The sequence below is a fragment of the Phoxinus phoxinus genome (genome assembly GCF_949152265.1).
Source record: "Phoxinus phoxinus genome assembly, chromosome: 8".
Taxonomy (NCBI): Eukaryota; Metazoa; Chordata; class Actinopteri; order Cypriniformes; family Leuciscidae; genus Phoxinus; species Phoxinus phoxinus.
Window position 1 is genome coordinate 37992866 of NC_136883.1, and position 22500 is coordinate 38015365.

At 41.5% G+C, this 22500-nt stretch overlaps 3 protein-coding genes across 8 annotated transcripts in view; 1 reads left to right on the forward strand and 2 right to left on the reverse strand.

Moving 5' to 3' along the window:
- The window catches only part of fbn1 (fibrillin 1), an 80969-nt gene extending 79582 nt beyond the window's left edge, over positions 1-1387 (forward strand). For both annotated transcript variants that reach the window (XM_079620190.1, XM_079620189.1), the window contains 2 exons: positions 98-254; positions 655-1387. In XM_079620190.1, the coding sequence (XP_079476316.1) occupies positions 98-254; positions 655-1011 (514 nt within the window). In that variant the 3' untranslated portion in view covers positions 1012-1387. The remainder of the gene's footprint in view (positions 1-97; positions 255-654) is intronic.
- Positions 1388-5199: 3812 nt separating this feature from the next.
- On the reverse strand, positions 5200-8170 carry dut (deoxyuridine triphosphatase). Of its 5 annotated transcripts, none has more exons than XM_079620203.1 (8): positions 8000-8130; positions 7260-7410; positions 6984-7075; positions 6011-6055; positions 5857-5931; positions 5698-5768; positions 5532-5617; positions 5200-5337 (listed from the first exon to the last, which is right to left on the reverse strand). In XM_079620203.1, exons 1-7 carry the CDS (start codon positions 8004-8006, stop codon positions 5561-5563), a joined length of 498 nt encoding a protein of 165 aa, XP_079476329.1. In that variant the 5' UTR covers positions 8007-8130; the 3' UTR covers positions 5200-5337; positions 5532-5560. The 5 variants fall into 5 exon arrangements, with proteins under 5 accessions (XP_079476329.1, XP_079476326.1, XP_079476328.1 ...); XM_079620200.1 differs by lacking the exon at positions 8000-8130 and adding an exon at positions 7832-7987; XM_079620202.1 differs by having other exon boundaries at positions 5200-5617; positions 8000-8170.
- Positions 8171-10934: 2764 nt separating this feature from the next.
- The window catches only part of slc12a1 (solute carrier family 12 member 1), a gene marked incomplete at its 3' end in the record, with an annotated part of 33069 nt that continues 21503 nt past the window's right edge, over positions 10935-22500 (reverse strand). The window contains exons 21-26 of the mRNA XM_079620196.1: positions 16248-16376; positions 16056-16167; positions 12694-12780; positions 12482-12617; positions 11156-11223; positions 10935-11070 (exon numbers count right to left, since the gene is read on the reverse strand). Of these exons, the coding sequence (XP_079476322.1) occupies positions 10935-11070; positions 11156-11223; positions 12482-12617; positions 12694-12780; positions 16056-16167; positions 16248-16376 (668 nt within the window). The remainder of the gene's footprint in view (positions 11071-11155; positions 11224-12481; positions 12618-12693; positions 12781-16055; positions 16168-16247; positions 16377-22500) is intronic.

Consider the following 22500-nt stretch of genomic DNA (forward strand, 5'->3'; position numbering starts at 1 on the left):
ATTAAATAAATTAAATAAAATGAGACAAGCTCAAATTCTGCTATAAAGCAGCTCTAATTGATCTGAATAAAATATGAAATATGTGTGTGTGTTTCAGCCACTGTCTCTCTGGAGCGGGTCTGTCTCCTCCGGCTCCCTCATCCGATGCCGACGAGAACTCGCTCTCTCCCGAGGCCTGTTACGAGTGTAAGATCAACGGATATCCAAAGAAGGGCCGCAAACGCAGGGATGCCAACGCAACCGAGGAGCTTCAGGTAACCCTCACTGATTAGCTCATCAGGTGTCATCCATCATGTGACCGATGCCAGTCAACACACAAGACATGATCATCTCAGTGAGAACTCAGTGGTGGGCGGCACAGGATGACATAATTATGTTTGACCCGGGAACACCACAAGTGTAGTAACATGGTGGATAAAACCACCCAAAAAAGTGCAGAAATTATCATAACTTTTTTTTAGGAAGTTGTTACACCCTGTGTGAGCAAAGTCAATCCGTTTTAGTTCAATGCGCTGCTATCATCTACAAGCATTTTCAGGGGGAAATCCTCTGACTGGAATACAGTATGAGGGCTAAATATATCAACACTCCCAGTTTCTGTTCATTTATCTCGTGTCTGAATGTGTGTGTGTGTGTGTGTGTGTGTTCCTCCAGAACGCTCTGGACTCGGCCAGTGTGGACGTGGACGACACACTCCAGCTCCATCTGAACATCAGCACGCTGAAGAGCAAAGACCACATCATCGAGTTCGTCCCGGCGCTGTCGACGCTCACCGATCACGTGCGCTACGCCATCGAGTACGGCAACGACGACGGCCTGTTCCTGATGAACCAGAAGCACGGCGTCAGCTACCTGCACACGTCCAAGAAGAAGCCTCTCCAGCCGGGTGTGTATTCCCTGCAGATCCGCAGCGTGGGCCGGGCCGGAGGACTCGAGCCGGGGGACTCGGACTACCTCAGCGCGCAGCTGGGACACGCTCTGCTCATGCGAGTTCAGATCGTGCTGCACTGATCCAGCAAACACACAGACTGCCGCCAAAGCTACGGCCAAAGACCAGCACCTTCCTCTCCACTAGCGCTGCGCGATTAATCGCAATGAAACCGACTGATCGGTAGTAAACGCTGCTCCATCTGAACACCAGAGGGCGTCACACACACACACACGCCAAATATGCCCCGCAGAAGTACGATAACACACATCATTCCATAAAATCCCAATGAGCATCACACTCGCTGAATAAACAGTAGATTGAAGCGCTTTGATTAAACATGACTAATAAACACACGACTGCCTTATTCTGTGTAAGAAGCACATCATCTCACAGAAGGAGGAGCTCAACTGTCTCTCTCTCTCTCACACACACACACACACAGAAGGATGAGCTCAACTGTCTTTCTCAAACGCACGTTATAAGCGACTCAAACTCAGAGCTTTCCGAGTGAGCCGCGTTTACTGAGCCGATCATCACTGACAAGCTGCGCAGAACATATCATCGGTTTAAGTGTGATTACATGGAAATTGCGATTAATCGTGCAGCCCTATTCTCCATCATACGCTCGCATCCCAATATAGACGCTGTGGAGAAACGGACGCGAGCCGAAGAGCCTCGCTCGCCCGCTCTCTCTCTCTCTCTTTCTCTCGCCGCTCAATCTATCGCATCTTACTGCTGCTGCACTGCACAAAACGCTCTTAAAGGGACAGTTCACCCAAAAAAGAAAGTTAGCCCATGATTTACTCACCCTGAAGCCATCCTAGTGTATATGACTTTATTCTTTCAGACGAACACAATCTGAGTTATATAAAGAAATGTCCTGCTCTTCGAAGCTTTATAATGGCAGTATATTTTTTGAAGTTCATAAAAGTGCATCTGTCCATCATAAAAGTGCATCTATCCATCATAAAAGTGCATCTGTCCATCATAAAAGTGCATCTATCCATCATAAAAGTGCATCTGTCCATCATAAAAGTGCATCCATCCATCATAAAAGTGCATCCATCCATCATAAAAGTGCATCCATCCATCATAAAAGTGCATCCGTCCATCATAAAAGTGCATCTGTCCATCATAAAAGTGCATCTATCCATCATAAAAGTGCATCTGTCCATCATAAAAGTGCATCTGTCCATCATAAAAGTGCATCTGTCCATCATAAAAGTGCATCTGTCCATCATAAAAGTGCATCTGTCCATCATAAAAGTGCATCTATCCATCATAAAAGTGCATCTGTCCATCATAAAAGTGCATCTGTCCATCATAAAAGTGCATCTGTCCATCATAAAAGTGCATCTATCCATCATAAAAGTGCATCTGTCCATCATAAAAGTGCATCTGTCCATCATAAAAGTGCATCTGTCCATCATAAAAGTGCATCTGTCCATCATAAAGTGCTCCACAGGCTCTGGTGGGTTAATAAAGGACTTCTGAAGTGAAGCGATGCGTTAGAAAAATATCCATATTTAAAACTTTATTGACTAAAATAACTAGAAAGAATTTCTTTATATAACTCAGATTGTGTTCGTCTGAAAGAATAAAGTCATATACACTAGGAGGAGTTGAGAGTGAGTAAATCATGGGCTAATTTTCATTTTTGGGTGAACTGTCCCTTTAAACAGTGTTTTTGGCTTGTTTTCTAGTACAGATATATAAACGTTCTTAAATCAAGACACTTGAAAAGCAAAATGACTTGAGATAGTCTTGGTTTCTGAAATGGTTGCTTAAAACAACAAAAGATAACTGCCAATGACAATCAGAAAAAGACAAACTTAAAGAGGTCCTATTGTGTGTTCAGTGTGTAGTGTTGCTGTGTGATCATGAGTTCTTCTCTATATCAGTGTCAGTGTTTCTGAACTCCTGAAACGCCTCCACTGTAGTCTCGAGTTTCTCCCGGGAACGACACGTCACAATATTCCTCATTATAATAATTCATACGCAGAATAAAGGAGCGGGGCTTGGTTGAGAGGAGCCGCAACAATGGAGAATATGAGGAAAATAATCAACATTCAAGCAGGAAAACCTGTTCTGTAGAGCCTGAACACAACATCCCGACTGTAAAAGAGCATAATGGTTCCTTTTTAAATAACAATACATTTACTTGAGAAGCTAAATGACTTAAAGACCCCTGCAGTCAATCATTTATCCCCAAAATTACATATTTAAACGTTTTTCCTTGAGGAAAAAAAATGTCTTCATGCCTTAAAATATCTTGAATGTAACTCGACACCCTTGCCTCATTTAGTATGCGTAGTTCTATGAATATGCAAATGAGCCCCGCCTCCACTCCATCACTCAGAGATCCACTGGTTGACGATCACACGTTGATCTGATTGGTCAAGGTAGTGTGTGACGTCAGAAACACCAGCGATTTCAAACCGTGTTTTTGAGACTGTCTTTGGTTCACTGCAGTTTTAAGCAGAAAATACTCAGCAATGCTGTCCACTTATGAACTTACACATGATTAAAGCGTATTAATAACACCACAGACACATAAACTACATTAAAAGCTGGATTTTCACCACTTTTAAGATATATTTGTTAGTTTTAAGCACAAACGCGCATAATTTTTAAACAGTTTTCAGTAACCCAGACGTAATATCTTCAGCCATGTTGCTTCTCCAGTAAATGTGTCTTGATTCAGGAACGTTTATGTGTGTGTGTGTGTGTGCTGGAAAACGAAAGGAAGAGCCTCATGTTTGGCAGTGAGCGCATTGATCATGCACTGTAGTAATCGTGTAAAGCGGCTGACCGACGCTTCTGTTCTCCTGCAACTATACTACATGTAATTTAAGTGTGTGTATACTGTAACCGTGTCACTTTGTTACTCGCGATGTAAACTAGAGGACCCCTGGAACGGAGGGGTTTGTAATGGTGCTTCTATAATGACCAACTACTTGTAAACTGTGTTTCTGTGACTCGATGCACTGAGGTCTCGCGGCCACACACACTTCCACACACACGCCGTCGGCCTCGGCCTGGAGAACCACGTCTTCACACTCGTGAGGGGTTTAGTTGTACATTCACAATAAAAACATATTTTTGGTTGTTTGGGTCGACTCGACCGCTTGCCTTGATTTCAGAACTCGCTCTGGCGGTTCCTCCTCACATTCAAGAGTCACATGACCACTATTGTAAACCAGTTGTATTGGTAATACTGTGGCATTTACCCAGTAAAGCCTGACATATGAAATAATAGTCAGATAAATCGAATTATTTTAGACTATATAAGTTGCATATGTGTGTGAGTATCATATTTGATGCATCAGGCTTTTATATGGCTCATATATTGAGAATATGAAGGAAAAATCAGCAAAAAATATGCAATTTAGTGTATATGCTAATATTTATATGGACAAAAAGTGATGAAAAAGAGAATGAGATTTTATAACAATACAGCAGATACTCGCCTAATATGCATATAAATATCAATATATGCCAATTATGTCTTCGTAAGATGATATTTAAATGCATAGTTTTATGAACTGTATAAAGCAATGCAATAAATAATTAAACCTACCAAAAGCCTGATGATCATATTTGATATTGTCTAATAAATTATGTCTGGATAATCAAATAAACCGGTTAATAAGTTGAAATATTACCAATAATATCAAAGTTATGTTTACTTGATAAACAGACTAAACAATTTTTTAGGAGATTGAGTGCGACAGGAAAGTTTTGATAATTTAGATTAGAAATCTGTGTATTAAATAGAAGGTTTTATAGGGTTTATGTATTTTGGGGTATAATTAATGTACTTTAATATGTTCTTTCAGCACAACGGTGTATATCAGAACTACAGTATTACAATATTGTTTACATGATTAGTTTATCTTGCTTATCTCAACAAAAATCACACAAAATGTTTGATTTTTTTTTATAAACTGCCATCATGACATCCACTATTAATGTTTAAGACTAAAACCTGTCGTGTGTTCAAGATTATGTGCAAAATGCAAATAGTAGATATTAAAATATCAGAAACACTTTATAATAAGGTCATTAGTCAATCCATGAACTACCAATGAGCCAGTGTTGGTGTTCACAGTGCTGTTAACTACTAATGTACGGTTCATGTTCACTAATTAAGTTTAACAAATGAAGCCTTACTGCAAATATTACCAAACATAATCATCATGAGTAACACTAAATCAATGTAAAATAAAGCCACTCCTGTAGAAACGCCAGTAAAACATTCACAAATGTTCCAGTGAACAGCAAATTAGTTTATTTTAATGAATACAGTAATGTAGAAATAATTCTGGGTAACAGACGAGAGAAAGTGAACATATAAATGTCATTAAAACACTCAGAAGGTCCAGTGAAGTAATCCAATGGGAACACTTTACAATAAGGTTTCATTAATTAACCTGATCAGTCCTTCTACAGCATTTATTAATATTAATGATAATCATGTACTGGTACTTCACTAAGATCAAAAGTAAACGCATCTGTAAACGCACTGTGAACTAACGAACAATACGGCAAGAAGTGTAACGCTCATGGTTACTTATTGTAAAGTGTTCCCAGTTAAAACATTTCAAGAAGTATTTTGATTGTTGAGTTTCAGTTGGTGCCGGTGGAGCCGAAGCCGCTTGCTCCTCTCACGGTCTCATCCAGCGTCTGCAAGAGGAGAACATGAGGTCAGTGTGTGTGTGTGTGTGTGTGCAGATGCGGGATCAGAGGCGGGTTATGAGGTTCACCTGTAACTCCTGCAGCTCCGGGTAACAGATCCTCTCGCAGATCAGCTGAGCGACGCGCTCGCCCTTCTTCACTGCGGGACACATGCAGGATATTAATAACTATAGATGATTTTAATCACTATAGAGGATGTTTCCATTATTCCTGCACGGTTCTCTCACCTTCGAACGTCTCTTTGCTGAAGTTGAACATCACGACTCCCAGATTCCCCCTGTAGTCCTCGTCCACCACGCCGGCTGTGGACACATTACACACGTCAGACCACTCATGATACTCATTCTGATGTCATCAGTGACGGCCGCGAGCGAGACGTACCGCCCACATCGATGAAGTGCTTCACCGCGAGACCCGAGCGAGGAGCTGCAACACAAACACAGCGGGACAGTCAGAGCGCGCACGCACACATGTGGGCGGGGCTTACAGTCTGCTTGGATGGTTTTGATTTTTTTTTAAAAGAGAAGAAATAGCCACAATTACGATAAAAAGTTTAATTTTAATGTTTTTAACTCATGATTATGACATACATCAATTTCGACTTTATCACATAATTATGATTTATTAGAAATTATGAGATAAAAAGTTTTGCATGTCATAGTTATGAGGAAAAAGTTGAAATTGAGAAAGTCATAAGTTAAAATTTGCAAAAACTTGACCTACTAAATCAATATAATGTATAATTATTGTGTTAATTTCAACTTTCCCCCCTAATAATTATGACGATACACCACAATTTTGACTTTAATCTCACAATTGTCATAATTATGACTTATTAGAAATCATGAGATAAAAAGTTTGGCATGTCATAAATATGAGGAAAAAGTTTAAATTAAGAGTCAAAGTCAATTTGCAAAGTCTCGAATTACATAATTGTGAAATTAAAATTAAATTTGTCATAATTTTGTTTTATAATGTCGTAATTGTAAATTAACTCATACTAAATCAAAATTATGACTTAATGTACAATTATGAGGGAAAAGTCAAAATTAGATGTTGAAATTGTGACCAACTAAATCAAGATTGTGATAATTTCAACTTTTTCCCTAATAATTATGACTATACACCACAATTCCGACTTTTTAAATCTCAGAATTGTACATAATTTTGATTTGGCATGTCATAGTTATTAGTTTTATTTAATAATTTCGACCTTTTTCCCCTCATTATGATTTAGCATGTCATAATTATGACTTGTGTGTCATTATTAAGATTTACCGAAGTATGATTGTTTTCTTGTGTGGTGGAAATGCATGGACTCTATATAGTGTGTCCTGACACGTGACTCGCTCACCTACTCTTCCGTAATACCCGCGCGGAACCGCGATCTGGATATCAGTCTTGACCAGAGCTTTGTCCATCGGCCCGATGCTGTAGTCATATGCACTGAAACACACACACACACACACACACACACACACACATCATCGCCACCACCACGTGCATTAAACCACCAGTAACCACTGGAAATCCAAGTGCTTTCTGCAGGTTTAAAGATGTCAATCCACATTGTTCTGATAAAACAGCTGCAGTGCATGAATGTAAGCGCGTGCACGGCGCTGAGAATCACCTGTACAGGTCGAATCCTGCGGCTCGGTTCGATCCTCGGCTCGGTGTCGTGGCGTTTTCTGTCAGTTTGGCGAATTTGAGCACCTTTAGTTCTTCGTGTCCGTTCACTGCATCACTCTTGCTTCTCTTCTGCGGCGACACCGCTTCTGTAACTTCAGAGCAGGGCATTTTACTGACGAGCGCGTGCAGATCCAACCTCGCGGCAAAAGTGAGTGTATGTTGTGGTTCTGAGAGCGCCAGAATCTCGCGCGCATTTCTTTTTGAACGAGCCCACCGCGGGAAACGATCTGAGTGGGTACTGCTAAGGCGTCATAACGTCGTCACAGCAGAATGAATGTGTTATTTTTAAATCAGTTGTCGTTATTAAATTATATAACGAAATGTATTTATTAGATTTTCATTCCCTTTGTCAATGTACCTATATCACATTTCAGCAGTCGAATCACATCTTTATTCAATAATAAATTAGAGAGTTAACTGATTTAATGATAGCCACTGCTAAAATGAAGTCCAACGGCTGCAGTCAGATATTAACGGTCTATATTTCGCTTTAGTTTCTATAAAGCTGCTGACCTCTGAACACAACCCCATATAAACCGCGAACAGCAGCGACAGACACACTCCGAACCATCATCTTCAAACGCCATTTGTGTTTGTGGCATTCTGGGATTTGTAGTTTTTCCCCATCATGTTGTCTGTGTAGTTCTTGAAGGCTGTAACGGTCGTTTGAACCGGACTCACCTTCCATCGCGACTCTCGAACGCGGTTCAGTTGATTCGGAGTGACGCGGAATCACGTGAATGTGAAGCTGTTTATTCTGAGGGAGAAACTCGACACGACGGCGTCCTGTCAGCGTTAAAGACTCAGGTGAAATTTATTAGTTCTGATAATAACCCTGATCTGAACTTTATGGAACCCCGTTTTCGCCACAAAAACATGCTTTTGTAATTCATAATGACATAAAAAGTCGAAATTTGTCGCTTGATTATTACACTAAGTCATAATTATGAGATTAAAACATCGAACTTATGAGTTTGTCAAAATTTCGACTTTTTAAGTCACAATTTCGACTTTTTATCTCATAATTATGACTGCAGTCATAATAAATTATTCAATCAGGCATATCACACAAATAGTACAGTAACTTAAGGGGAAACTTATCACGTTTCCGCCACAAAAACATGCTTTGGTAATTCATAATGACATAAAAAATATAAATTTGTCAAATAACATTTGAATTTCGAACTTATGAATTTCGACTTTTCATCAACTATGAAGTCATAATAAATAATTTAATCAGGCATATCACACAAACAGTAACTTAAGAGGGAAACATATCACTTTTACTATTGAGACATTAAAATGGATTTTCCAAAACTTTATTTACTGTGAGAAAACATTTATGTCATTGAATTTGAATATATAACATGAAATAATTTCACACAAATTTTTCCCAGTACCATATAAATAGGATTAACAAGATAATATCATAATGGGGCTGTCAGTATATTTACAAAAACATGATACTTTCATTGATCATTCTGAATAATTTGTCACTAAAGTGCTTTTATTCTGTTAACCACGCATGTCCAGTAGGGGGCAGGATAGAGCTTAGATATTTTAAATAATATGCAACAATGTTTAAATCAGAAGTGTGCTGTTTATATCACATGCTAAATACTTTTTATTTAGCATTTTTAATGTGACTTATATATAAAATGTCTGGTGAAATATACGTCAAAATAAATGATACACGTATGCAGGGCCGTAGCTAGAGGATCCGGGGCCCCCTGAAAAAATATTGATGTGGGCCCCCCACCACCCTCCACCAATATATTTTCTGCATACATACTCATATATTGTTGGCGTACTGTACAATATGCATGGAGGCCCACATGTAACTAGGGTTTTCTTACAAAATAACAAAGCAGATAACAAATAAATGTAAATCAAGATTTTAATGAACATCAGCAAAAGCAAAATAAACAAATATAACATTAAATATAAAAAGAAAATAGGCCTAAATAGAAAATTTCTTTATATAAATTATTATGTTATTATTATTCTAAATATTACATATAAATTATAAAGTTATTCCTGACAACACTGCAAAAAAATGCTTTTCTTATTCAGTATTTTTAGATATAAATAATAGAATAAGATGTTTTTGCCTAAAACAAGACAAATAACCTGCCAATGGGGTAAGAAAAATTATCTTGTTTTAACATTATTTATCTTACCCCATTGGCAGATTATTTGACATGTTTTAAGCAAAAACTCACTTAAATTTTATTTATTTCAACAGAAAACAAGACTTAATATTTTATTGCATTTCACTTATCTAGTAAATGCATCTTGATTTAAGAATTTTGAGATATTTGGACTGGAAACAAGACAAAAATACTAAGTAAGAAAGGCATTTTTTGGCAGTTTGAGTATCTTAAAATTCTATAAAATTACAACTAATAAAAATTAACAAAAAAGCTTGAAGTGGAGTGAAGTGAGGTGTAAAGTCATCAAAGGTTAGGCCTATAAATAAATAAAAATTAAATAATAAGAAAACCAATTTTTAAAAAAGGAACGGTAAAATAATGTTTTTATGGGTTGTAACACAGTCTCATCTCAAAACGTCACATACTGACGTGGTTTGACCATACGGCAACATACGACGAAAAGGGTAGGCTACCCCTATAACGTCAATATGAGACGGTTCAGGTTATGGTTAGGTTTAGGTATGGGTTAGGGTACCGTTAGGGGGCGCTGCTGGTGCGCTTATGTCTCCGTCTCATATTGACGTTATGGGGTTCCCTTTTCGTCGTATGTTGCCGTATGGTCAAACCACGTAAGTAAAAGTCTTAAGAATGTAGTCAAAGTTTTAAAAAAGATTTATCTTATTATGTATTTTAATAGAGATAATATGGAACTGGTAAAATAATATTTAAATAAAGCTCATATATTTATTCATTCAAGTGCAGTTGTATTCGTGTTTCTTGATGTAATAAACACATCACCAGCCAGCAGGTCATATTATGCATAATGCAATGCGTGGTGTCTCGTGTCAAGTTATTTACAATAGTGAAAAGGACAGGGATTTTAATCGCGTAATCATTCAGTCGGTTGTTGTGCCGCTCGCGCCCGTTAATGAAAAGTGAAAGAAGACGGTAGTTTTCTGATTCTCAGCGAAATAACAATACAATACACTAACCTGCGTTAAAGAAGGTTTTAATTGACTGGGATCCAACAACTCTCCTGGCCTCCCTCTCCTTCTTTTCGTGGCGTTTCTGATAACCAGATTTGTATTTTCTTTTTCCCGACATTTTTCCAGTGAGTCAGTTCCACCAGATTAACGTCTTCAGGCAATGCCGCCTCAACTCTGATTGGTTCTCTTCACGAGCTGGGGCGGGGTATTTATTAATAACTAATAATATTGCATGTTTTTTTGTGGTTTTCATTTTAAATCTCAGGCATACAACTAATAAATATTATAATCATTTATATAGTGTCCCTAGTATAACTGCTGGATTTTGTGGGGCCCCCTGGGCAGCGGGGGCCCCTATAATTATCACCACCTTTCACCCCACCAGCGACGGCCCTGCACGTATGCATACTGCAGAAATAGCACGAGTAGTTGGGTAGTATGCTGTGTGTGTGTGTGTGTGTGTGTGTGTGTGTGTGTTCAAGAGTAGTAGGTCAGCACACTCTGGTGGTTTCCACGGATCAGGAGAGTCGGCGGGAGATTCTTGGTGAGCGCGTCCAGCCAGGCCATGTACAGGTAATCTGAAACTGAGCCTTTACGGGCGATGGGCATGCTCCTGAAACACACACACACACACACTGTGTTACTCACAGGATCAGCGTACCGACACACACACACACACTGATGAGGATGTGACTTACACCACCACGAGTTTCGCAGCTCTGGAACTCTCCTGAAGAAGCTCGTTCAGGCGCACCTGCCGGATCGTCTGCAGACACACACGATTGTTCAACACGTGGAAGAGAACACGCTGTTATATGTATTAAAAATGTACTTGAGGTGTTTTTAGTACAATACTAATACACTATAATGCATGTTTAATATATTTAACAGTACATCTTTGTCACCTGGGAGATGTGTAAAACCTGGTGACCTCAAGGGGGCGCTGTTTCTTTTAAAATACGCAAATAATTAATAAACCAAATAATTATAATATTTATAATTGATGGAATACTTATTAATTTAGGGGTCCGTGGCAGAATCATGCATTCATCTGTTTGTTCATTTGGTTTTAGTAATTTGGGATGTTTCGATTTACCGGTACACTTTTAAACTAATGTTGCATTCTTTTTTCTCTTCAGTGAAACGAACTGTCTGAAACTTTTCTTTTTGTGCCAGAGTAAAGTGTGTAATATGATGTTCTTCCTCAGAGATTCTGTCTCGTTTTCCAGCACACATATAAAAACATTCTTAAATCAAGATTTACTGGAGAAGCAGCATAACTGAAGATATCACGTCTTTACTTAAAAATTGTCAACATTTTTAGTCAGAAATATAATCTTGTTTCCCTTTGAATTAGGTTTATATTTCTGACTCCATTGGCAGATAATTTGTGTGTGTGTGTGTGTGTGTGTGTGTGTGTGCGAGCGTGTGTGAGAGTGTGAGTGTGTGTGTGTGAGACTGAGTGTGTGTGAGTGTGTGTGTGTGTGTGTGTGTGTGTGTGTGTCTGTGAGTGTGTGTGTGTGTGTGTGTGCGCGTGTGTGTGTGTGCGTGTGTGTGTGAGTGTGTGTGTGTGTGAGTGTGTGCGTGTGTGCGTGTGAGTGTGAGTGTGTGTGTGTGCATGTGTGTGTGTGAGTGTGTGCGTGTGTGTGTGTGCGTGTGTGTGTGTGTGTGTGAGTGTGTGCGTGTGTGTGTGTGAGTGTGAGTGTGTGTGTGTGCGAGCGTGTGTGAGAGTGTGAGTGTGTGTGTGTGTGTGTGCGCATGTGTGTGTGTGTGTGTGTGCATGTGTGTGTGTGAGTGTGTGCGTGTGTGTGAGTGTGTGTGTGTGTGTGTGTGTGAGTGTGTGTGTGTGTGTGTGCATGTGTGTGTGTGTGTGTGTGTGTGAGTGTGTGTGCGTGTGTGTGTGTGAGTGTGAGTGTGTGAGTGTGAGTGTGAGTGTGAGTGTGTGTGTGTGTGTGAGTGTGTGTGTGTGTGTGTGTGTGTGTGTGTGTGTGTGTGTGTGTGTGTGTGTGTGTGTGTGTGTGTACCTTCTCCTCGAAGGTGTCGAGCTCGACGTCGGTGATCTTCCAGGGATGTTCTCTCCTCAGAGCCTCGGCCTGTGTCGTGTCCTTCGAGCCCTCGTGCAGACGGAACGGCTCGATCATGTCCTGGAACAGTTTCCAGCTGCACACACACCAGCGGTGAGTGAACGCACATCAAACGAGGATTGTGAGTTATTGAGTGAGTTTTGCATGCGTACCTCTCTGCGCTGGGCCTGACGTTCAGGTCTGAGATAACTTGGATGTCGTCGCATTTGATCCTGAACTTCTTCATGAGCAGCTGCATTCTGGAGGACAGTTACAGTAAAGTGAACACACACACACGGGTTACAGTGAAGTGAACACACACACACACGGTTACAGTGAACACACACGGGTTAGTAGCATCTGTCTGTCAATCTATAGCTTCAGTGTCATGTGACTCCTGTCGATCTATAGCTTCAGTGTCATGTGGCTCCTGTCGTTCTATAGCTTCAGTGTCATGTGACTCCTGTCGATCTATAGCTTCAGTGTCATGTGACTCCTGTCTATCTACAGCTTCAGTGTCATGTGACTCCTGTCGTTCTATAGCTTCAGTGTCATGTGACTCCTGTCGTTCTATAGCTTCAGTGTCATGTGACTCCTGTCGTTCTATAGCTTCAGTGTCATGTGACTCCTGTCGATCTATAGCTTCAGTGTCATGTGACTCCTGTCTATCTACAGCTTCAGTGTCATGTGACTCCTGTCGTTCTATAGCTTCAGTGTCATGTGACTCCTGTCTATCTACAGCTTCAGTGTCATGTGACTCCTGTCATTCTATAGCGTCAGTGTCATGTGACTCCTGTCGATCTATAGCTTCAGTGTCATGTGACTCCTGTTGATCTATAGCTTCAGTGTCATGTGACTCCTGTCGTTCTATAGCTTCAGTGTCATGTGACTCCTGTCGATCTATAGCTTCAGTGTCATGTGACTCCTGTCGTTCTATAGCTTCAGTGTCATGTGACTCCTGTCGATCTATAGCTTCAGTGTCATGTGGCTCCTGTCGATCTATAGCTTCAGTGTCATGTGACTCCTGTCGATCTATAGCTTCAGTGTCATGTGACTCCTGTCGTTCTATAGCTTCAATGTCATGTGGCTCCTGTTGATCTATAGCTTCAGTGTCATGTGGCTCCTGTCGATCTATAGCTTCAGTGTCATGTGGCTCCTGTCGATCTATAGCTTCAGTGTCATGTGACTCCTGTCGATCTACAGCTTCAGTGTCATGTGACTCCTGTCGTTCTATAGCTTCAGTGTCATGTGACTCCTGTCGTTCTATAGCTTCAGTGTCATGTGACTCCTGTCGATCTACAGCTTCAGTGTCATGTGACTCCTGTCGTTCTATAGCTTCAGTGTCATGTGACTCCTGTCGATCTATAGCTTCAGTGTCATGTGACTCCTGTCGATCTACAGCTTCAGTGTCATGTGACTCCTGTCGTTCTATAGCTTCAGTGTCATGTGACTCCTGTCGATCTACAGCTTCAGTGTCATGTGACTCCTGTCGTTCTATAGCTTCAGTGTCATGTGGCTCCTGTCGATCTATAGCTTCAGTGTCATGTGACTCCTGTCGATCTACAGCTTCAGTGTCATGTGACTCCTGTCGTTCTATAGCTTCAGTGTCATGTGACTCCTGTCGTTCTATAGCTTCAATGTCATGTGGCTCCTGTTGATCTATAGCTTCAGTGTCATGTGGCTCCTGTCGATCTATAGCTTCAGTGTCATGTGGCTCCTGTCGATCTATAGCTTCAGTGTCATGTGACTCCTGTCGATCTACAGCTTTATTGTCATGTGACTCCTGTCGTTCTATAGCTTCAGTGTCATGTGACTCCTGTCGATCTATAGCTTCAGTGTCATGTGACTCCTGTCGATCTACAGCTTCAGTGTCATGTGACTCCTGTCGTTCTATAGCTTCAGTGTCATGTGACTCCTGTCGATCTATAGCTTCAGTGTCATGTGGCTCCTGTCGATCTATAGCTTCAGTGTCATGTGACTCCTGTCGATCTACAGCTTCAGTGTCATGTGGCTCCTGTCGATCTATAGCTTCAGTGTCATGTGACTCCTGTCGATCTATAGCTTCAGTGTCATGTGGCTCCTGTCGATCTATAGCTTCAGTGTCATGTGACTCCTGTCGATCTATAGCTTCAGTGTCATGTGACTCCTGTCTATCTATAGCTTCAGTGTCATGTGGCTCCTGTCGATCTATAGCTTCAGTGTCATGTGACTCCTGTCGATCTACAGCTTTATTGTCATGTGACTCCTGTCGTTCTATAGCTTCAGTGTCATGTGACTCCTGTCGATCTATAGCTTCAGTGTCATGTGACTCCTGTCGATCTACAGCTTCAGTGTCATGTGACTCCTGTCGTTCTATAGCTTCAGTGTCATGTGACTCCTGTCGATCTATAGCTTCAGTGTCATGTGGCTCCTGTCGATCTATAGCTTCAGTGTCATGTGACTCCTGTCGATCTACAGCTTCAGTGTCATGTGGCTCCTGTCGATCTATAGCTTCAGTGTCATGTGACTCCTGTCGATCTATAGCTTCAGTGTCATGTGGCTCCTGTCGATCTATAGCTTCAGTGTCATGTGACTCCTGTCGATCTATAGCTTCAGTGTCATGTGACTCCTGTCGATCTATAGCTTCAGTGTCATGTGACTCCTGTCGATCTATAGCTTCAGTGTCATGTGACTCCTGTCGATCTATAGCTTCAGTGTCATGTGACTCCTGTCGATCTATAGCTTCAGTGTCATGTGGCTCCTGTCGATCTATAGCTTCAGTGTCATGTGACTCCTGTCGATCTACAGCTTCAGTGTCATGTGGCTCCTGTCGATCTATAGCTTCAGTGTCATGTGACTCCTGTCGATCTATAGCTTCAGTGTCATGTGGCTCCTGTCGATCTATAGCTTCAGTGTCATGTGGCTCCTGTCGATCTATAGCTTCAGTCATGTGGCTCCTGTCGATCTATAGCTTCAGTGTCATGTGACCGATACCGATGGCAGATGCCAGTATCTAATTTAAAGATAGTAAAAACCGATGCATAATTGCTGAAAAATTAAATATTTACTAAATTAGAAATAAATCAACTGAAAAGGAATTATATATTTTAAAAAAATTGTATTTGAAAAAAAAATATTTGTAAAAATAAACAAACTTATATTTTAGATGGCAAGTTCTTGATTCTGTAATCCAAAAAAAACTAAATTTTCACGTCAAAGAAACTGTTAAAGAAAATGACACATCGGCCGAACAGAGAAACTTATCGGTTAATGCCGATATATTAAAATGTCAAATATCGGCAGATATATCGGTCAACACTAATATTTACTAAATTGCAGTATAAGTAATTATTTGAAAATGAAAATATAAAAAAAAACTTGGACTTCAGACAGTGAACTAATGAAGACAAAGAATCAATGCTTTCACAATAAAAGTCCTCTCACAATTTCAAAATTTCAAAAAGTCGACACATTAGCCAGAGGAACTTATCAGCGATGCGGTAATTAAAAAAGCCAAATATCGGCCGATATATCGGTCGGGCACCAGCTGACATACTCGTCTTTATCCTGCTGGATGCGCTCGGGCTGCCCGGCGATGAAGATCCTGAGTTTGCAGTCTTTCCACTTCTTGCGTGTGGTCAGAATGTGAGGCAGGAGCAGCGTGAGACCTGCACACACACACACACACACACACACCGTCACACTGTGAGCTGGCAGGACAGAAGGCGGCGGCAGGGCTTCTGCTCACCTCCGTCGTCGAACAGCCACCACACGTCGATCGTGCCTTTGCCCTGCTTCCTCTTGAACTGGCTGCTGGCCTCCACCAGACGCTGGTTCATCTTCGCCAGGTCGGATGTGCGAGGAACATCCAGAGACACTGAAGAGCAGGAAAACACATATTCCTGTAGTGCTCCAGTTAGGGCTGCACAATTAATCGAATTTTAATCACGATTACGATTTTGGCTTCCCACGATCAAATTCGCGTGATCGTGCGATATTTGAAATGCGTTATTCTGTTCATAGAACGCTCCATATGAAAGTTTTTTTTTTTTTTTGCAAAGCCAATCTAGCGCTGGCTCCATAACGAGCCAATAATCAGAGTTGTTCCCTGCACCGCACAGCTTAGTTTCTAGATGTAGAAACTAGAATGTTTTGCCAGACTGGACAAAAGCGAAGCGAACAATAGTGCGCGAGAGAGACTGAGGGCCCTATCTTGCACCCAGCGCAATTGACTTTGAACACCGACGCATGTATCATTCCTATTCTGCACCCGCGCACAGCGACTCTTCCCTCCACAGACGCACGTCGGTAAATTAGGGAATGAACTTGCGCTCGCGGGGGCGGTTCAGTGAAAGAGGAGTGTGTTCCGGCGCAAAACTGCCCTGGTGCTATTTTCCAGTTTTAGAAAGCAATTGCGCCACTGACCAGGAGAAAAACAGTCTAAAGACAGCGGCGCCGCGCGTTAGTGATATGGTATTTTAAGGGCGCGTGCTTGGCCATTATGTAGCGTGTTATCGCGCATCCACTTTGATTCTTTAATATAAACAGACGCAGCAGTTTTCATTTTTGCAAATCATACATTATTACAAGGAAAAATATTAACACACGAGGGAAATCATTGTTGTGCCCGTGAAGATGTGAAAAAGATCTATCTAGATAAAAAAATAATAATAATCTAGATTAGGCTACACATTTACCCAAGTTATACGCCTGTTTAACCGAAGCTAATTTGGGTGGGTTTCTCCCATCATCCCCAAAGTCACTTCTCTGTGTTTTACGGCCCTGACGAGAACGTCGGTCTCCTCGGATGTGAACCGCTCCTGGCGTGCGCCGGCAAATCCGCCGTTATATTAGCGATCCACCGTTATAATAGCGATCCGCCGTTATAATAGCAATCTGCCGTTATAATAGCAATCCGCCGTTATAATAGCAATCCGCCGTTATAATAGCGATCCGCCGTTATAATAGCAATCCGCCGTTATAATAGCAATCCACCGTTATAATAGCGATCCGCCGTTATAATAGCGATCCGCCGTTATAATAGCAATCCTCCGTTATAATAGCGATCCGCCGTTATAATAGCGATCCGCCGTTATAATAGCAATCCGCCGTTATAATAGCGATCCACCGTTATAATAGCGATCCGCCGTTATAATAGCGATCCGCCGTTATAATAGCAATCCGCCGTTATAATAGCAATCCGCCGTTATAATAGCAATCCGCCGTTATAATAGCGATCCGCCGTTATAATAGCGATCCGCCGTTATAATAGCGATCCGCCGTTATAATAGCGATCCACCGTTATAATAGCGATCCGCCGTTATAATAGCAATCCGCCGTTATAATAGCGATCCGCCGTTATAATAGCAATCCGCCGTTATAATAGCGATCCGCCGTTATAATAGCGATCCGCCGTTATAATAGCGATCCGCCGTTATAATAGCAATCCGCGGTTATAATAGCGATCCGCCGTTATAATAGCGATCCGCCGTTATAATAGCAATCCTCCGTTATAATAGCGATCCGCCGTTATAATAGCAATCCTCCGTTATAATAGCGATCCGCCGTTATAATAGCAATCCACCGTTATAATAGCAATCCGCCGTTATAATAGCGATCCGCCGTTATAATAGCAATCCGCCGTTATAATAGCGATCCGCCGTTATAATAGCGATCCGCCGTTATAATAGCGATCCGCCGTTATAATAGCAATCCGCCGTTATAATAGCAATCCGCCGTTATAATAGCAATCCGCCGTTATAATAGCGATCCGCCGTTATAATAGCGATCCGCCGTTATAATAGCGATCCGCCGTTATAATAGCGATCCGCCGTTATAATAGCGATCCGCCGTTATAATAGCAATCCGCCGTTATAATAGCAATCCGCCGTTATAATAGCAATCCGCCGTTATAATAGCAATCCGCCGTTATAATAGCGATCCGCCGTTATAATAGCAATCCGCCGTTATAATAGCGATCCCCCGTTATAATAGCGATCCCCCGTTATAATAGCAATCCACTGTTATAATAGCGATCCGCCGTTATAATAGCGATCCGCCGTTATAATAGCAATCCGCCGTTATAATAGCGATCCGCCGTTATAATAGCGATCCCCCGTTATAATAGCAATCCACCGTTATAATAGCGATCCGCCGTTATAATAGCGATCCGCCGTTATAATAGCGATCCGCCGTTATAATAGCAATCCGCCGTTATAATAGCAATCCGCCGTTATAATAGCAATCCGCCGTTATAATAGCAATCCGCCGTTATAATAGCAATCCGCCGTTATAATAGCAATCCGCCGTTATAATAGCGATCCGCCGTTATAATAGCAATCCGCCGTTATAATAGCGATCCCCCGTTATAATAGCGATCCCCCGTTATAATAGCAATCCGCCGTTATAATAGCAATCCGCCGTTATAATAGCAATCCGCCGTTATAATAGCAATCCGCCGTTATAATAGCAATCCGCCGTTATAATAGCGATCCGCCGTTATAATAGCAATCCGCCGTTATAATAGCGATCCCCCGTTATAATAGCGATCCCCCGTTATAATAGCAATCCACCGTTATAATAGCGATCCGCCGTTATAATAGCGATCCGCCGTTATAATAGCAATCCGCCGTTATAATAGCGATCCGCCGTTATAATAGCGATCCGCCGTTATAATAGCAATCCACCGTTATAATAGCGATCCGCCGTTATAATAGCGATCCGCCGTTATAATAGCGATCCGCCGTTATAATAGCGATCCGCCGTTATAATAGCAATCCTCCGTTATAATAGCAATCCAATAGCAATCCTCCGTTATAATAGCAATCCGCCGTTATAATAGCAATCCGCCGTTATAATAGCGATCCAATAGCAATCCTCCGTTATAATAGCAATCCGCCGTTATAATAGCAATCCGCCGTTATAATAGCGATCCAATAGCAATCCTCCGTTATAATAGCAATCCGCCGTTATAATAGCAATCCGCCGTTATAATAGCAATCCGCCGTTATAATAGCAATCCTCCGTTATAATAGCGATCCGCCGTTATAATAGCGATCCGCCGTTATAATAGCAATCCGTCGTTATAATAGCAATCCGCCGTTATAATAGCGATCCGCCGTTATAATAGCAATCCGCCGTTATAATAGCAATCCGTCGTTATAATAGCAATCCGCCGTTATAATAGCAATCCGCCGTTATAATAGCGATCCGCCGTTATAATAGCGATCCGCCGTTATAATAGCAATCCGCCGTTATAATAGCGATCCGCCGTTATAATAGCAATCCGTCGTTATAATAGCAATCCTCCGTTATAATAGCGATCCGCCGTTATAATAGCGATCCGCCGTTATAATAGCAATCCGCCGTTATAATAGCGATCCACCGTTATAATAGCAATCCGCCGTTATAATAGCAATCCGCCGTTATAATAGCAATCCGCCGTTATAATAGCGATCCACCGTTATAATAGCAATCCGCCGTTATAATAGCGATCCACCGTTATAATAGCAATCCGTCGTTATAATAGCAATCCGCCGTTATAATAGCGATCCACCGTTATAATAGCAATCCGCCGTTATAATAGCGATCCACCGTTATAATAGCAATCCGCCGTTATAATAGCAATCCGTCGTTATAATAGCAATCCTCCGTTATAATAGCGATCCGCCGTTATAATAGCGATCCGCCGTTATAATAGCAATCCGCCGTTATAATAGCGATCCGCCGTTATAATAGCAATCCTCCGTTATAATAGCAATCCGCCGTTATAATAGCGATCCACCGTTATAATAGCAATCCGCCGTTATAATAGCGATCCGCCGTTATAATAGCGATCCGCCGTTATAATAGCAATCCGCCGTTATAATAGCAATCCTCCGTTATAATAGCAATCCGCCGTTATAATAGCGATCCACCGTTATAATAGCAATCCGCCGTTATAATAGCGATCCACCGTTATAATAGCAATCCGCCGTTATAATAGCGATCCACCGTTATAATAGCAATCCGCCGTTATAATAGCAATCCGTCGTTATAATAGCAATCCTCCGTTATAATAGCGATCCGCCGTTATAATAGCGATCCGCCGTTATAATAGCGATCCGCCGTTATAATAGCGATCCGCCGTTATAATAGCGATCCGCCGTTATAATAGCGATCCGCCGTTATAATAGCGATCCGCCGTTATAATAGCGATCCGCCGTTATAATAGCAATCCGCCGTTATAATAGCGATCCACCGTTATAATAGCAATCCGCCGTTATAATAGCGATCCGCCGTTATAATAGCGATCCGCCGTTATAATAGCAATCCGCCGTTATAATAGCAATCCGCCGTTATAATAGCAATCCGCCGTTATAATAGCGATCCACCGTTATAATAGCGATCCTCCGTTATAATAGCAATCCTCCGTTATAATAGCAATCCGCCGTTATAATAGCGATCCACCGTTATAATAGCGATCCGTCGTTATAATAGCAATCCTCCGTTATAATAGCGATCCGCCGTTATAATAGCGATCCGCCGTTATAATAGCAATCCGCCGTTATAATAGCGATCCACCGTTATAATAGCAATCCTCCGTTATAATAGCGATCCGCCGTTATAATAGCGATCCGCCGTTATAATAGCAATCCGCCGTTATAATAGCAATCCGCCGTTATAATAGCGATCCGCCGTTATAATAGCAATCTGCCGTTATAATAGCAATCCGCCGTTATAATAGCAATCCACCGTTATAATAGCAATCCTCCGTTATAATAGCGATCCGCCGTTATAATAGCGATCCGCCGTTATAATAGCAATCCGCCGTTATAATAGCGATCCGCCGTTATAATAGCGATCCGCCGTTATAATAGCAATCCGCCGTTATAATAGCGATCCGCCGTTATAATAGCGATCCGCCGTTATAATAGCGATCCGCCGTTATAATAGCAATCCGCCGTTATAATAGCGATCCGCCGTTATAATAGCAATCCGCCGTTATAATAGCGATCCGCCGTTATAATAGCAATCCTCCGTTATAATAGCAATCCTCCGTTATAATAGCGATCCGCCGTTATAATAGCGATCCGCCGTTATAATAGCAATCCTCCGTTATAATAGCAATCCGCCGTTATAATAGCAATCCTCCGTTATAATAGCGATCCGCCGTTATAATAGCGATCCGCCGTTATAATAGCAATCCTCCGTTATAATAGCAATCCGCCGTTATAATAGCAATCCTCCGTTATAATAGCGATCCGCCGTTATAATAGCGATCCGCCGTTATAATAGCAATCCGCCGTTATAATAGCGATCCGCCGTTATAATAGCAATCCGCCGTTATAATAGCGATCCGCCGTTATAATAGCAATCCGCCGTTATAATAGCGATCCGCCGTTATAATAGCAATCCTCCGTTATAATAGCAATCCGCCGTTATAATAGCGATCCGCCGTTATAATAGCGATCCGCCGTTATAATAGCAATCCTCCGTTATAATAGCAATCCGCCGTTATAATAGCAATCCACCGTTATAATAGCAATCCACCGTTATAATAGCAATCCGCCGTTATAATAGCGATCCGCCGTTATAATAGCGATCCGCCGTTATAATAGCAATCCGCCGTTATAATAGCGATCCGCCGTTATAATAGCGATCCGCCGTTATAATAGCAATCCTCCGTTATAATAGCAATCCGCCGTTATAATAGCAATCCACCGTTATAATAGCAATCCGCCGTTATAATAGCAATCCTCCGTTATAATAGCGATCCGCCGTTATAATAGCGATCCGCCGTTATAATAGCAATCCGCCGTTATAATAGCGATCCGCCGTTATAATAGCAATCCGCCGTTATAATAGCGATCCGCCGTTATAATAGCAATCCGCCGTTATAATAGCGATCCGCCGTTATAATAGCAATCCTCCGTTATAATAGCAATCCACCGTTATAATAGCGATCCGCCGTTATAATAGCGATCCGCCGTTATAATAGCGATCCGCCGTTATAATAGCAA

Coding starts and splice junctions, on each gene's coding strand:
- dut (XM_079620199.1), bottom strand. CDS start 7,892: ATGATGGTTCGGAGTGTGTCTGTCGCTGCTGTTCGCGGTTTATATGGG. Junction 5,932..6,010: donor GCACTTCATCGATGTGGGCG/GTACGTCTCGCT, acceptor ATGTGTCCACAG/CCGGCGTGGTGGACGAGGAC. Junction 5,618..5,697: donor CGGAGCTGCAGGAGTTACAG/GTGAACCTCATA, acceptor CTCCTCTTGCAG/ACGCTGGATGAGACCGTGAG.